Genomic DNA, 16435 nt, shown 5'->3' on the forward strand with positions numbered 1-16435 from the left:
CACATCTCATCTACACTTCTCTCCCCCTCTTCCAACGTTTCCAACACCAAAAACCTATTTCTGCATTCTAATCTGAATTCCTCCTTTTCTTCTCCTTCCCTTCTAAGCTTAACAATATCGTATCTACCAACACCAGATTTTTCCTTCTTCTGATTTTTAAGTTTAAACCTTATTTTTGCAATGCTGAGTTGATGGTCACTACCAATATCCGCTCCCCGTTTAACATGAACATCTAGCAGAGAACTTCTATGCCTCCTACTGATAGCGATGTGATCAATCTGATTTTTATATTTTCCACACGGCGACACCCAAGTTGTCTTGTGTATATTGCAATGCACTACAACAATTACTAATAATACTACAACTACCACTACTACAAGTACTACAGCTACTACCACAACTACTACTATTACAACTACCACATCTACTACTATTACTATCATACCTACAACACATACCACCACTACTACTACCACTACAAGTACTACTGAAAAAAAAAAATAAGTAAATAAATTTTAAAAATGTGAACCAAATACCGGTAGTCATTTACGTACTGTCCACAAACGGAAATACCACTATGACTTTCTCCTTCCTTTGAGTTATACTTTTTTCATCAAGAAATATGTATAAACAAATTTTTTCCCAGTAAAATAAGGCTGCGAGTTAATCATGAAACATTACTTCTCCCTCCATTATTCACATAAATATACGCAGAGCAGTGAAATCATATTTTCTATTTCAACAAAAAACAACATACTGGTATATACACAACTAACTTATTCATAATACTCAGACTCCTACCACTCGGTCTTTGCGAGGAAATCAAAGAAACAGTCAGTACACAGTGCAACGTCACATTCAGCACACCACCACTTCGTTATACGGAGTTGCTGTGGTCGGCGTGATGAATTGGCACAAACATAGCAAAGCCGGAAGGCTTCTTTGCCTGCAGGTGTGCGAGGTAATATTTCCATTAAATGCCTGCTGAGTGTGTGTGTAGATTCTCCACCTGACATAGTCAGAGTGGAGCGGGCCTAGGGTGGAAGGCCCGCCAGTGAAGAGCAGATGAATCAAGTGTCACTGTAGCTAGGCGATGTGATGTGTAAAGATGAATGACGTATGATGCTGTTAGAGATGAGGTCAGTGAAGTCTGAACTGGTGAGTGATAACGCCAGTTTCTCGCTGATTTCTTCAGGGCTCAAGTCGTTAGGCAGGCGTTCGACATCGGCAGGACTGCAGACAGGGGGGGGGAGACACTGGGTGGTCGGTCTCCATGACCTCAGGTGGAGGAGGACTGATTTTCTTTCCCTTCTTGCCATTCTTCTGCTTCCTCTGAGGCTCGCCGTCAGTAGCAGGTGGTGGAGGCGAGGGCAGGAGGTCCTCTTCTTCCCTGTCGATAGAGGGGACGGAAGAAGGAGCCCTTTCCTCGGTTACTGACGGCGAGCGGCGGGAATCTTCAGCAGGAGCTGGCTGTGGAGGCTCGGTGGGCGGTGCAGTGGCGGTGATGGCAGTGGCAGCAGTTGCCCTGTTTAAGGAAGCGTCGAGCTACAGCCTTTTCCGCGGTGTTGTGCGGGGTCTGGGAGGCTGCATCTTAAGGGCGCGATGCTCCTAACGAGGGGCAGCATGTGTATCTCGGGCAAAGCACTGTGGGATGACAATTTGCGGAAGCCCGTTCTTCTCAAATATCTGTGGGAGAAGAACGAGCATCGCCGACTTGTCACCGCCGCTAAATGCTCGTGCAGTCGCGATACACATGGTGACTATTGTGTCAATCTCCCCAGTGCACAAGAGATCCCTGGGCTCAATATTCCGAGCCGAGGGGCGCCGCCGTGCATGAGCAGAGCCCTGCACAGCTGCACCTCTCGGTCCGGTAACGTGAATAGCCTCAGGACCCTTCGGTGCCTGTAGGAGATTTCAATTTCCTCCTTTCACACACCCTTCCAAACTCCTCTACCAACTGTCTCAATCTCTCCTCTGAATCAGCCACCAGTGCAGTATCATCTGCAAACAGCAGCTGCTTCAGATTCCACTCTCCACTATCAACATTCACAAGACTCAGACCTCCACCTAAAACTTTTGCATTCACCTCCCTTACAACACCATCCACGTAAATATTAAACAACCAAGGCGACATCACACATCCCTGTCGCAGCCCCACTCTCACGGGAAACCAATCCATAAATGCCCAAAACACATCCTTGCCTTTTGCTAAATACTTTTCACACACTTGTCTCACAGCAAACACCTGATCCACGCATCCCCTCCCTCTCCTAAAGCCACACTGCTCATCACCAATCACTCCCTCTGTACCCTCTCTAACTCTCATAATTAACACTCTTCCATACACCTTACCTACAACACTCAACAGACTTATACCCCTAAAGCTAGTACATTCATACTTATCACCCTTGCCTTTATACAACGGGACCACACAAGCACTTGCCCAGTCAATTGGCACCATACCTTTCACAAAGCAGACATTCAACAGTCTTACTAACCAGTCAACAATAGTCACTCCACCACCCTTCAGGCATTGCACAGCATACCCATCCATACCTGCAGCTTTCCCTGTTTTCATCTCCTTTACTGCCTTCTCCACTTCCTCCTCCGTGATCAAAGAATCATTCAACTCTCCCAACACATTTATTCCTTGCACCCTTCCATCCGCCACAATCTCAGCCACCCTTTCCTCCTCTACATTTAACAATCTTTCAAAATACTCTGCCCATCTCTTCCTTACTGCATCCATCTCAATTAACATCCTTCCATCCTCTGCTTTTACTCGTTCTTCCTTCCCAGACTCTCCATTTCGCACCCTTTTCACCTTCCAAAACATTTTCTTATTCTGTTGAAAATTCTCTGTCAGCCGCCTACCCCACCTCTCATCTGCTGCCACTTTAGCATCATGCACAGCTCTTCTCGCCCTATTCCTCTTTTCCTTATACCTTTCATATGACATCTCATCCTTCTTCTGCAGCCACACTTCATATGCACGTCTCTTCTCAGCCACAGCCATACTTACTTCCTCGCATCACCATTCACTTCCTTTTCTTACACCACCACCCACACGTCTCACACCACACACCTCTTCTGCATGCCCCACCACAGCACTCTTAAACAACTGCCATTCCTCCTCTACACTGCCATTTTCCCAATCTTTCACTGCGTTCCACTTATCTTTCAATTTCTCCTGATACTCTATCAGGATACTTATTGACAGAGACAGGGAAATAACAGAGGAATTAGTTGGAGTAGAACAGGGAAGTTTTAGAAAGGGAAGAGGTTGTGTAGATTAGATATCCAATCTTAGATTTTTAGTGGAAAAGTTTCTAGAGAAGGGAAAGAAGTTGTATACGGTCTTCCTGGATCTGGAGAAAGCATATGACAGGATGGATTGATAAGGATTATATGGAGTAGATGGGAAGTTGTTGAAGGCCGTGAAGAATATGTATGAGGGTGCTAAGGCTGCAGTGCGTGTGGATAGTGAACTGAGTGAATTTTTCTTTTTGAAGGTTGGATTGAAACAAGGAAGTGTCATGTCTCCATGGTCGTTCAGTCTGTATTTGGATGGGGTTATAAAAGAGATACAAGGTAAGGCAGTGGATGTTGGAGCGGCCCTAGTGATAGAGGGCAGTGTTTGGAAACTTCCTTGCAGATGATACTGTCTTGTTAAGTGAAGAAGGGGAGCTGCAAGGCTTGGTAGATGAGTTTGGGAGTGTGTAATAAACGGGATCTAAAGGTGAATGTATGGTAAAGTTATTGTCTTCGAGAAAAGTGAAGTCACTGAATGTACAGTGAGGGTGAATGGGAAGGAAATGGAAAATGTGAGTGCGTTTAAGTACTTGGGCAGTGTGATGAGTAAGGATGGAAGTTTTGATGGTGAAGTGCTTAAAAGGGTACAACAAGAAAGGAAGGTTGCTGGTTCCTTGAAAGTAATGATAAGAAACAGGGAAGTGAGCCCGGAAGTGAAAAACCTACTACATGACAGTATTGTGATACCAACTCTAACGTATGGAAGAGAAGCTTCGACATTGTTGGAAGAGGCAGAAGTCAAGAGTGAGAGCAGTGGAAATGAGTTATTTGAGAGGAGCATGTGGAGTCACATGGAGAGAGACACTGACAAATGAGGAAGTGAAGGAGCGTTATGGTGTGGATGTGGATGTAATAGGATGCGTTTGGAGAAACAAACTGAGGTGGTTTGGCCATGTGGAGAGGATGGAGAGTGAGAGACTGACGAGGAGAGTGTGAGTGATGTGGAGGAGGGGGGGTGGCAGGAGGAGGCCAAGGATGAGATGGAGGGATGGAGGGGGATGTGAGCTGGGAGCTGGGTAATGAAATAATGGGGGACTGGGCGACATGGAGGCGATTTGTTTGTATCCACCCCTTACGGGATTAGGCGTCTGGCAATAGATAGTTAGATAGGTTACCATCCAGTGTAGTAAATAGTTCCCTGGTATACAGGAAACCATTTGGCTTGTCACTCAGTGTAGAGCCACCCATAGGCAGAAGGAAGATGAAAGAATGAAAGAAGTGGATGGAAGGAAAAGAGGAAAGGGCAGACACCCTAGAGCAGCACTACATCGAGTAAGTGGATGGTGAGTGCCCCCACCTACCACCAATTATAGACCTCAAGCAGTGGCGTGCTGTGGGTCTATCCCCCAGAGGCTGTCAAAGCAGAGGAGGAGGACAGCATGGGGGCCAAACCACCACAAACCCCCCCGGCCCCTCACGAGGCCCGAGAACCTGGGAGTGGCTCCGGTCGCCCAGGGCAAGTACCACATCTCTCCACACAACACACACAACAACGTTTTTTTCTTTCTACACTGACAAATAGCACCCTGGTAGTCATTTCTCGAAGACTTCTAGACAGGGACACTGAGAGCAATCCTGGACCCACCAACAAATACATATGTCCAACATGCTCAAAACCTATCACTTCGAGCCAACAGACAAAGGGTTCAGTTCAGTGCAATTCCTGCAAGAACTGTACCCATTACTCCTGCACAACACTTGCATCCAGAAAACATTACACAAACACCTGGACCTGCTCCTTATGCTCCTTCCCCTCAACCACTAACGCCCCCACCAACCCCATTCCTAATTCCTCCATAACTCCTCAGCCTAACCCACCAATCCTTCCCATACCATCCAATCCCCCAACTCCTACCATTCCATCCCAATCTAATTCACCCCAACCCATACCTCCATCACAACCTTCTCCCACCCCTTCCCCTCCACCCACACCCCCATCTCCACCCCCATGCAGCACTCAACACACATTGGACACACAACATACTTCAAATGAATATAGATGGCATAAACACACACACAAAAAAAAAGAATTCACACAATTCAACACACAATGAAACATACACATTGCCATCCTACAAGAACCAAAACTACATAGAACACAAAATAACACCTACATTCAATAATTTCACCACCTTTAGACAAGACCGGGCCGATGGTGGTGGCGGCGGACTCTTCACCCTGGTACCGTACACAAATCCATCAACTTCTCAGATGCCAGTGCACACACACAGTCACATCTCCCCCCACATGACACCACAACAGAAATACAATCAATTAAAATACGCACTGGTAACAAATCACACAACAATTGCCAATACATACATTCCCCCCCCAATCATCCCCCACAGTACCACACAATTACTCCCCACAAATACACCACATCACTAACATCCATCCATCCATCATCCAATCCTACATTGCCCCATGAGGAGCGTAGGAGCCCGGGGCTAAGCAGTTGGTCCCGACATTTAAGATGAGAGTGAATCACTAACACACCCAACATTATCCTGGGTGGTGATTTCAGCGCCAAGGCGTCAGCCTGGCATGTCAACAACCTTGACACAGACAGAGGGGCTGATACTACAATTCCAAACTGATAATCGTTTCATATTTAATAATATCCATCAATACACCCATATCCTACACCAAGACCTCTTCCTCCCATCATCCCCAGACATCATCTTTGGCTTTCCAAACCTTGCCCCCATAACATCCTGGAGAGTGGTCAAACCACCTCCCAATCATCATCACTACCAAAACCAGAATCATCCCAGCTGGCCACAGACACACACACACTAATTATAAGAGAGCCAACTGGGAGACCTTCACAACTGAAACAGAACAACACTTTGAAACATCACACAGTACACCCATCACAAACACCAACACTGCTTTGCACACTTTCATTACAATTATTCAAAATGCATACAAAAGGCACATCCCCAGAGGGTACAGAAAGAGACACAACCCCGACTTCACACCAGAAATTCAAGGCCTCATCAGTCAATGGAACACACTATGACACTCCCCAGCACCCCATACGCAAGACACTGTACAACAAATACAAGAACTCAACACTCAGATAAATAGTAAAATATAAGAACAACAAACACTAAGTTGGAATAATTATCTCCAAACGCTTGATCACAAAACACCAGCAAACTCTCCAAAACACTAAACAGCTTCACACTCTCCAACAGCAACACTACACAATCACACGCTGCCATCACAACAACAGACACCTTACCTTCAAACAAACAACAAGCAAACATTCTCATCAATCACTTTTCATGAGTCAGCCATCTAAAATCCCACTACGATGACCGATAAGTCATCCGAAGCAAGAGACAGTTCCCCACAGACCCAGACTTCGCACCTTTCACATATAACCAGACCAAGCACATCATTAGGATCCTTAAGCACTCATCTGTCTGTGGACCAAACAACATGAGCAACATACACCTTCAACACCTTTGACCACAAGGCATACAAGCACTCACCAACATATCAAACTACAGCTACTCACACAACATAATACCCAACATCTGGAAGCATGGAACCATCATCACTAGCCCCAAACCCAACAAAGACCCCATGTTACCTTCCTCACACCACCCCATCACAGTCCTCTACACCCCCACCAGAGTCACTGAACGACTGGTATTACAACTAGTTACACCTCACACCCTCCTAGCTCCATCACAACATGGCATTAGGCCACCACACTCCACAAACACTCTTCTTACAGACCTAACACAGAGAGTTTTTGATGGCATCAATTCAGCTAGGCCACCACACAGAACACTCCTAGTCACACTAGACATTAGCAAAGCATTTGATGCCATCCCCCACCACAACCTCACAAACAAAATATTCAATACAAACATGCACAATAACACAAAAAGATGGCTGGCAAACTACAGTATTTAGCAGGCAGATGTGCACATGTAACATTTCCCAATCAATCTTCGAACATATTTCACAAATGGCATCCCCCAAGGATCTGTTTTTTCCCCTATTCTTTTTAAACTATACATGCATGACATACCCACACACCACAAATACACATAGCCTCCTACATGGACAACATAACATATGTACACACCAAAACGCAAACACAGCTGCTCAAATCCTCCAACCTCACCTCAGCACACTACATGAATGGTTCACCACAAACAGGCTCAAAATAGCCCCAGCCAAATCTACAGTGACCCTTCTCACAAAATGGACAGCAGAACATAGTCACATTCCACACCTCACCATAAACAACACTCCCCTACCACATACACACACACACACACACACACACACACACACACACACACAAAATCCTTGGTGTAACATACATCAGTGTCATTCAAACAACACATCACAATCATTAAAGATAAATTAACACCAAGCCTCAATGCCTTGAGGTCACTTGCCCATACAACATTTGGACACAACAAAGAAACCATCGCCACAATATACAAACAATACATATGTTCAGTGATGCATTATGCAAGCCCTGCTTGGGCTTCTAACCTCACTAAAACACACTACAGACCACACAGAACAAGGCCCTACAAATAATCACAGGCTGCACATCTACTACACCCACAGACCACCTACACCAAGAAACCAAAGTCCTCAAAGTCAAGGATCATCTAGACATGAGAGGCACCCATATTCTCGCCGCAGCCTCCACAAACCCACACCATCCACTACACTACATGGTAGCACATCCACAGACACCAAGGAACATCAAAACAACACCCAGCATACATCATCCACAAATACTGTCGTCTCTTCCCCCTCCCCCAGCTCAGACCAACTCCCAGAAGCATATCCACACTCAGATCACTCGCCGCTCCATTCAGTCATTCAAAGACAACGCACAGCTGCATGCACAGCCTCCTGATATCCATCCTTCTGAATCCTATCTCCCTTATGAGGACAGTGTCCACCTGGCCAGGCTGAGATGTGGGCATCATCCAGCCCTCTTGAGTTATTAGATGAGGCTGAATGACTCCATTGCTGATGCCAGTCCAGGATGCAACACAGCACCCCATACTATTAAGCACATGTGGAAGACTGCATTGCACACAATCACCTGCACCAACAACACAACACACACTCCTTCAGAGCTCTGTGGGAAAGCCCGGTCTCAACCGTGGCCTTCCTTAGGAACTCAGGCCTGTTCGGCCAGAGTGCCTAGGGAATAACTACTACTACTACCACCAATTATATATATATATATATATATATATATATATATATATATATATATATATATATATATATACAGTACAGTATGTATGCAGTACCCTCGCATCCAGCACGGTAATATTGTCATGCATGGGTCACGTGTTGGACCAAAAACGTGTTGGACTAACAACAGAGCTTATGGGGAAAAATGAATTATGTCAGCAACCCTCGGAAAAGTCACCCTAAATACCTACCATATACCTATACATATATTGGTACTATTGTAATTATAATAAATGGTACTGTGCTATGAATGATAACTAACCTTTTAGGATAGTGTTGGTGGGCTTGCTGGGAATGGAAGGTGGTATCCAAGGCTGTAGGTAGTCCTACTGGGTCCCCGGAGGATGGCTGCTGGCGTCACTAGCGGTTAATGGCTGTTGCTCCTCCTCAACCTCCCTCATAAATCCTTCGAAATCACACTCAGAATCACTATCTTCGTCCACAGTCATGGAAGGTCCTGCTTCTGCCTGTCTTAGCACTGTAATCCTCGGCAAAGTGCATGCTTCTCACACTGTTGCCAGAGCCCCGTCTCGTGACTGTGGAAAGTGATCGCTGTCGCTGACTCGGTAAAAAATAAGGAGAAGCAACTTTGTTTATAAACTAGTACGCACGCCGATGAGAAGGGTTTCAAAACGATTGATATTTATTCTGAAATATTAATATGTATTCAGTGTCAGGCTAGATGTTCAATGCTGTAGTACGATACATTCTCTGTCGAGTCGCCTGGGTTTTGGTCACACTGTTTTGCCCGTATCCTCGGCAGGAATCTATCCAGATGAATTCCAAATTCCCGTGGTATCGTTGGCAATTTTACCACGTTACCGTTCCGATTTACCATCGTATCCTCGGCAAACCTGGTATGAAGTGCCGTGTGATAGCCTTCGGCTGCCAGGATCTTGTCTTAGTTTTTTATTATGATCACGTTGGCTTCATTCATGTCGTAGGCCTTGGCAATGTCAACTTTCCTCTCGATGCTTTCTAGCTTGGTGGCCTGAGGGAGGTGCCGACGCTTCTTGGGGTTCTCAGAAGGCTTCCTAGGCATCGTGAGCAGGGTAAAATGCAGTAACAAAGGCAGAAAATCCAGCAAGAAAAAAGCACCTTCCAATGCAATTATGCGACTGAGTGGCGCTGTGGCGGGAGAAATTTAAACAAAACATCACGTGACACCAGAAGCGTTTTTAATTGGGCGGCATCACGATCACGTCACGATAGCGGGCGGGGAAGGCTACTTGATCAGAAGTTTTCATTGGCTATCATCATCATGGGAATGTCCAGTATGACCGTGTTGGACCGGGAGTGATCGTGCTAGAGTAAACTCTACGGATTTCGCCCACTTCTCGGAGCTCTGTGCGTGTTATGCTAACACTCGTGTTACAGTAATTAAATCGTATTAAATAATACTAATTAATTGCTCTCCGTGCTGGACCTCAATCGTGCTGGACTAACGCGTGTTGGACGCGAGGGTACTTTACTGAACCAGTTTTTTCAAACATCCATCTTCCTTTAAACATATTTGACAGCCATCATAAACAGTATTTATAGTTTTACTTTCACGTCATACAACCATAAAACCTTTAAAAATCCTCCCAGTTTGCGTTGTTTCCAGATCCATAAATGCCATAAATCTCATGCATTCCTCGTTTCTCTACCTGACTTTACTGCAACTACTTTATCCACATACCCTGTACCACTCCATAAATCATCTTATTCCTCTTATTCCTATCACAATGATATATATCTTACCTTCCCTGTCCTTCATTTTAATTACATAATCATCATCATCAACATCTTCATCGTGATCTTTTTACTGACCTAAAGATGGGGTGGGGTTGTGTTGGATTCAGGAAAAAGGAAAGGATATGTATGAGAGAACAACTGGCAGCATGCCCAGTGAAACGGACGACAAATCATTAACACATTATTCAAGCCCTCAGAATCCTGGCTCCACTTCACAGGCCTAACCAAGTGCATTTTATTTTTTTTTTTACAGATGCACTTCACATAATGCATATCTGCTCTGGTCATCCAGTTAACTATCAAGTTTTAATAGGGATGTCAACTCAAACCTATCAAGTGCTCCTCCATACATAGATCATCCTAACATCTTAATTTCCTGCCTAAGTTTTATTACCTTGCTTTCTCACACATGAAAACCATCTCCCATCTTCTTGGCCTGCTATATCCTGCCATTTTTAAACTAACTCACATATACTGTACCTATTGCACCACATTATGTACCAGTATTTCTTGCTTAATACGAGGCTGCATTGTCCAAAAGCATATCATTAAGCAACATGGTGTAACATGGGCACAATGGGGATACAAGCCAAGAGGCCCAGGGCTGCCCAAGTCCAAAACCTACCAAAATAAAGTTTACAGTCACCTAAAAAACACCATATACTGCTACTATAAGCCTTTGTAATATCAGTGATTGATCATGAAAAACAAATCATGATCATCAACCCCAGTATACTCTACCTTTCACTCAGGCAACAATCCACTCTCAAATGACTTCTTGCCATTGTATCTATCTATCTACCATTCAATCCTTACTTCTGCATTAGGAGCACAGGGTACTTAGTCCTGACATTTAAAGTCTGGGTGACCAGCCTTGCTCAGTCCTGAGTGGCATTATGTGAGTAATAATCACTAACCATACCTCAGATCCAAATCCTCACAGGTTCCATCCAGTTAGTGTGCCTTAACCACCGATCCACCAGCTGTCATATGGTTATGTGATTACCACTCGACGTAGTACAGTGAATGGTTTCCTGGTTTACAGTAAACTATTTGGCTTGTCACCCAGTGTAGAGATGGTGGGTGCCAATCCCTTACCACAATATGCATGGTAAAATCATCAGAAGAATTGGGATTCTCCTTGAAACAGCATTAGCACCTTTTATATAAACCACATGCTCTTATTGACATTTATTGCTTGTACTGTATGTAAGAGACAGTATACAAAAACATAGGATACTTGCAGCTGCTCGTGAAACTCTAAAATTTCAAAGCTGTGGTAGACAAGAGAACGCAAAATTCTCTGCATCATAGAACTCCATTCAGTCACTCCAAAAAGTGATTACATGGAATTGTTGATCCAATCAGACATAGAATTTCTCTTTTTTTTTTTTTTTAATCTTTTTTGATTGAATTATTTACATTCATTGCACCTATACAATCACATAATACTAAAATCAATACACTCACAATTCTATAAACAATAGTACTGATCTAAACTGTACAGACAACAAATTTTAAAGTAAAAATCATAATTAATGACTTAGGAGTAATACACCTACAAAAGTGTTTTCCATATCAATATCTTATTTGGAAAGCATAGAGATCATTTCATATAAAAACTGAAAATACAAGATAAATACTTGCTCCTACTTTACATTTTATTTGGACAAAAATGACAATCTTCCAAAATATGGCATTTCATGACAATTGGGAATTTTTATACATGCAAAAAAGTTTAGTACCCATCTATGAAGCATGGCAGATTAATATACTAATCAACCAAAATTCAACAGTACATACATAGGCATACAAAATGTTTTCTGCACTGTATGAAGTCTAAATATTGTCATTCAGCACAAAACTTGAGCCTTGTTCACCTCACTTGCACCAAAGAAATAAAATTATATAAAAAGAGAAACTGCTACTAAAGTACTGCATATAAAATCTGTAATGTCTCTACATCATCATCATGGGTGTGTCTCACTGAGGCTGCACTACCTCTCTAGCCCAATAAAAATCCCATCATGCCCTGGAGAAAAAAAAAAAAAAAAAAAAAAGATGGGAGGGGGGGGGGCTACCACCAGAGGGGGAAAAAAATGCCAATCTGGTGAGTAACATACATAAACTTGGCAACCTGACACCTCACAGCAATAAGTGACAGCTTTCTTATGGGCTCTGAATCTGTGATGTGACACTAAGAACTTTGTGACAACCAAAGCTCTTGTTCACAAAGGGAGTAAACTGAACAAATCTACTTCTATACAAATGTACAAATCTCATGTGTATATGTATGTGTATGTGTGTGTTTTAGGGAGAGAGAGAGAGAGAGAGACAGAGACAGAGACAGAGACAGAGACAGAGAGAGAGACAGACAGACAGACAGACAGAGAGAGACAGACAGACAGACAGACAGAGACAGACAGACAGAAAGCAGCAGCAGCACTGTAACTGCGCTTGCAAATGGCATCACATACAACTGCTTAAAAAAAAAAAAAAAGTCACTTTTAAAGTAAGTATAACAGGGAATAGGGTAATGTACCATATTTACAGAGGCCTGAGTCTTAGCCAGAATATGTCTATGTACACTGATTGGCTATAAGTGGCAAATATTACCTCAGGTCAATAATGACTTCAAATGCATTCATTCATAGCATTACCAATTAAATCTACGTAGCAATATGATTTCTATTAAATTTTCTATAAATTCACAAACACTATCACAAGCTATCAATATATATCTACTAAAGTTCATGACTGACTCATTTCACTTGAATTATCACACTACAAATGCAATCGTAAAGGCTGCACATGGCACTTAAAAATAATAGAAAATATTTCAAGTTTCCATCCGAAAAATTGGAAAACTTCTGCTTGACAAGAAATATAAAGGTCCATGATGGTTCTTCAAATATTTCTGTTTGACTCACTAATATCCGTGTGGCTGTTGTTGTGACTAATAACAATGCCTGAACAGGACAGTTTAACTCATTAAATGTCTGTGTCATTATCCTGCTAGACTAAAGCAAACTTACATAACTTCACAACCATTGCATGATAACAATCACACAAGGTGTATGTTACAATATAAAAGCTCTAACTCCCTGTCTTATCTTTTGACTTTAGACATAATTATGCTCATCACAATGGGTGAGAAACTCATACAAATGAAATGAAAATGTCTTTTTCACAAATGTGTAAGTGGTGGAATATTTACATGTTGTAGGCCACATATATTGGATCAAGCTGGTCCGCAAGGAAGCCATCCCTGAGGTGCATACGTTGCTTCTCCCCACGCGAGTTGATGGGGACAACTCCAGGATCCACCACCACAATGACTCCAACAATGACCTGGTGCTCTTCCAAAACAGCAGAAGTGACCAGTGGCACCAGGTCTAGTGCTTCGTGCTCAGCCCCATCCAGTTCCACCACAACCACCAACAAGTTGGTCCAGTTGAAGACTGCGCACTCAGAGATCTTCTTGTGGCACCGCATCACTGTCACCTCAATATCAATAGGGTGGTAGCGCATCCCACGCAAGATAACCGTCTCATCCAGGGCTCCAACTACAAACACTGCATCATGAAGTTCTCCATCTGCCTGAACAGATTCCGTCCGCCGCAAGAAACCTAGGTAACCTGTTCGGGCATAGGTCTCTCCAGTATTACCTGTGACTAACTGGGCATTGAAATGGTCACTTGAGGTACCATCATCACCATATACAGTGAAATACCCACTCGCATTGTGGTTGCACTGCACCCAGATTTCCCCTAAATGGGAATCAGAACACTGTCCTTTGGTGTCAGGATTGGCTATAACCACTTTAGTTCCTGGAAGCAATTTGCCAGACTCCATGATGCAAATAGAGTGTGGTGCCCCCCGCTCTACAAGTGTGACCCGATCATGCCGCAGGGACCTGAGATCAACATATACAGTAGTTGGGTCTGGCGAGGAGGCCCCTTGTAGGCATACTGCCACATTTACCCGACATCCAAAACTGGTTGATACAGCACGAGGGGAGAGACCGAGGCCACTGAAGAGTTTGGAGAAGGAATTTGTGAGCTGAACCCTCGGTCGCTCTTCAGCCACAAGCACACACGTGCGTACACATGCCAGGTTGACACCACGTTGTTTGAGCTGGGCTATGGATGACCCCAGGCCTTTGGTGCACAACTCCATCACACCATATGAGCAGAAGGTGTCACGCACTTTGTACTGAGAAACGGCTGTTAGCCATAAGGATGGATTGATCTCAACCTGAAATAATGCAACAAATTAATAAACTTAATGGAAATGGAGCCAAATAAGAAGGAACCTCTCTCTATCCATCTATCACTCTTTCAATAATAACTTTAACAAGTCATCTTCCATTCCCCCACTAAAATCTTCAGATGGCAATATTACAAATGACCCAAGTGGGAAAGCAGATATCTTTGCTAGTACCTTTGCAAGAAACTCTACCATAGATGATACCAGCCAGAATGTCTCAGTACTGGAACTTGATTCTCCCGAAATTTTCATTCATTCATTCATTGCCAGAAGCCATGTATCCCAAACGGGGTGGTTAAGGGCTTAGAGTTAATTGTTTTACAGGGAGAGGGACTAATCCTCCACCAACCCCACTTGAGACGTAGGGAGAACGTTATGCCAACAGCATCTGGTGTTCCCAGGCGGTCACCCATCCAAGTACTAACCAGACCCAACGTTGCTTGGTTAGTACTTGGATGGGTGACCGCCTGGGAACACCAGATGCTGTTGGCATAACGTTCTCCCTACGTCTCAAGTGGGGTTGGTGGAGGATTAGTCCCTCTCCATGTAAAACAATTAACTCTAAGCCCTTGGCCACCCCGTTTGGGATAGATGGCATCTGGCAATGAATGAATGAATGAAAATTTCGGGAGAATCAAGTTCCAGTACTGAGACATTCTGGCTGGTATCATCTGTGGTATTACCCCACTTAAAATACAGACAAGATAAGTAAAATCCATCCTAGACAATTTACCTACCAACAAAGCTCCAGGCCCAGATGGAATTCCGCCAATTGTTTTGAAAAAGTGTTCCCCTGAACTTGCCTCTGTCCTAGCTAAATTATTCAGACTATGCATACATACTTCTTTATTCCCAAACTCATGGAAAGAAGCCAATATCCACCCAGTTCCGAAGAAAGGAAGTTCGTCTGACCCCTCCAATTACAGACCAATAGCTGTCACATCTTCTCTTGGTAAGGTATTTGAAACTTTAATTAATAAGCATATTGTTAAACATCTTGAATCCAACAACTTAATTAGTGATAGACAATACGGTTTTCGCCACGAAAGATCCACCATTGACATGCTCAATCTCTTAACTCATACCATCCATAAATCAATTGATCTTTTTGGAGATACTCATGCAGTAGCTCTTGATATCTCTAAAGCTTTCGACAGAGTGTGGCACCGTTCCCTGCTGTCCAAACTCCCTTGCTATGGACTAACGTCTTTTGTTCCTTTGATTTCTTCTTATCTTAGTGACAGGAAAATAAGAGTAAAAGTAGATGATGTATATTCGAATTTCCACTCAATTAACGCCGGCGTGCCGCAGGGATCAGTTCTGGCGCCAACCCTATTTCTGGTTCATATTAATGATCTCTTATCAGTCACTCACAATCCCATTCACTCATATGCAGATGACTCAACACTACATAGGTCATTCACACTCAGACATCCATTTACAAAGTCTAATATCTCTACCTCTCAACTCAGTACTGTACAGCCATCTCCATAAATCAAGATCTATCTACAATCAGTGAATGGGGACAAAACAACCTTGTCTCTTTTAATGCTAGTAAAACTAAATATATACAGTTTACTAATAGACAGATATTGCCAGATTTGCACATTACCTTCAATGCTACTAATATTCCCATCTCCAAAAGTATTGAAATTCTTGGTGTCTCACTTAACAGTGCCCTCAGCTGGACCTATCATGTCAGATCACTTGCTAAAATCGCCTCAAAGAAACTTGGATTATTGTACGGAGTCTGTAACTTCTTCGCCGATGAGCAGTTAGCTATAATTTATAAGAGTCATGTGTGCTCTCAGCTTGAATATTGCTCACCCTTGTGGAATGGTTGTGGAGAGGTTGCATTAAGACAACA

The 16435-nt window shown here is 43.4% G+C and overlaps 1 protein-coding gene across 1 annotated transcript in view; it reads right to left on the minus strand.

The window, feature by feature from the left end:
- Nucleotides 1–11455: 11455 nt before the first annotated feature.
- DIP2 (disco-interacting protein 2) overlaps nucleotides 11456–16435 on the minus strand; it is a 611941-nt gene continuing 606961 nt past the window's right edge. Inside the window, exon 24 of the mRNA XM_080266752.1 lies at nucleotides 11456–14556. Coding sequence (XP_080122878.1) covers nucleotides 13513–14556 — 1044 coding nt within the window. The 3' untranslated portion in view covers nucleotides 11456–13512. The remainder of the gene's footprint in view (nucleotides 14557–16435) is intronic.

This window comes from Coenobita brevimanus, chromosome 22 (genome assembly GCF_032717465.1).
Source record: "Coenobita brevimanus isolate Jiangsu-jjx chromosome 22, ASM3271746v2, whole genome shotgun sequence".
In the NCBI taxonomy this organism is placed as follows: domain Eukaryota; kingdom Metazoa; phylum Arthropoda; class Malacostraca; order Decapoda; family Coenobitidae; genus Coenobita; species Coenobita brevimanus.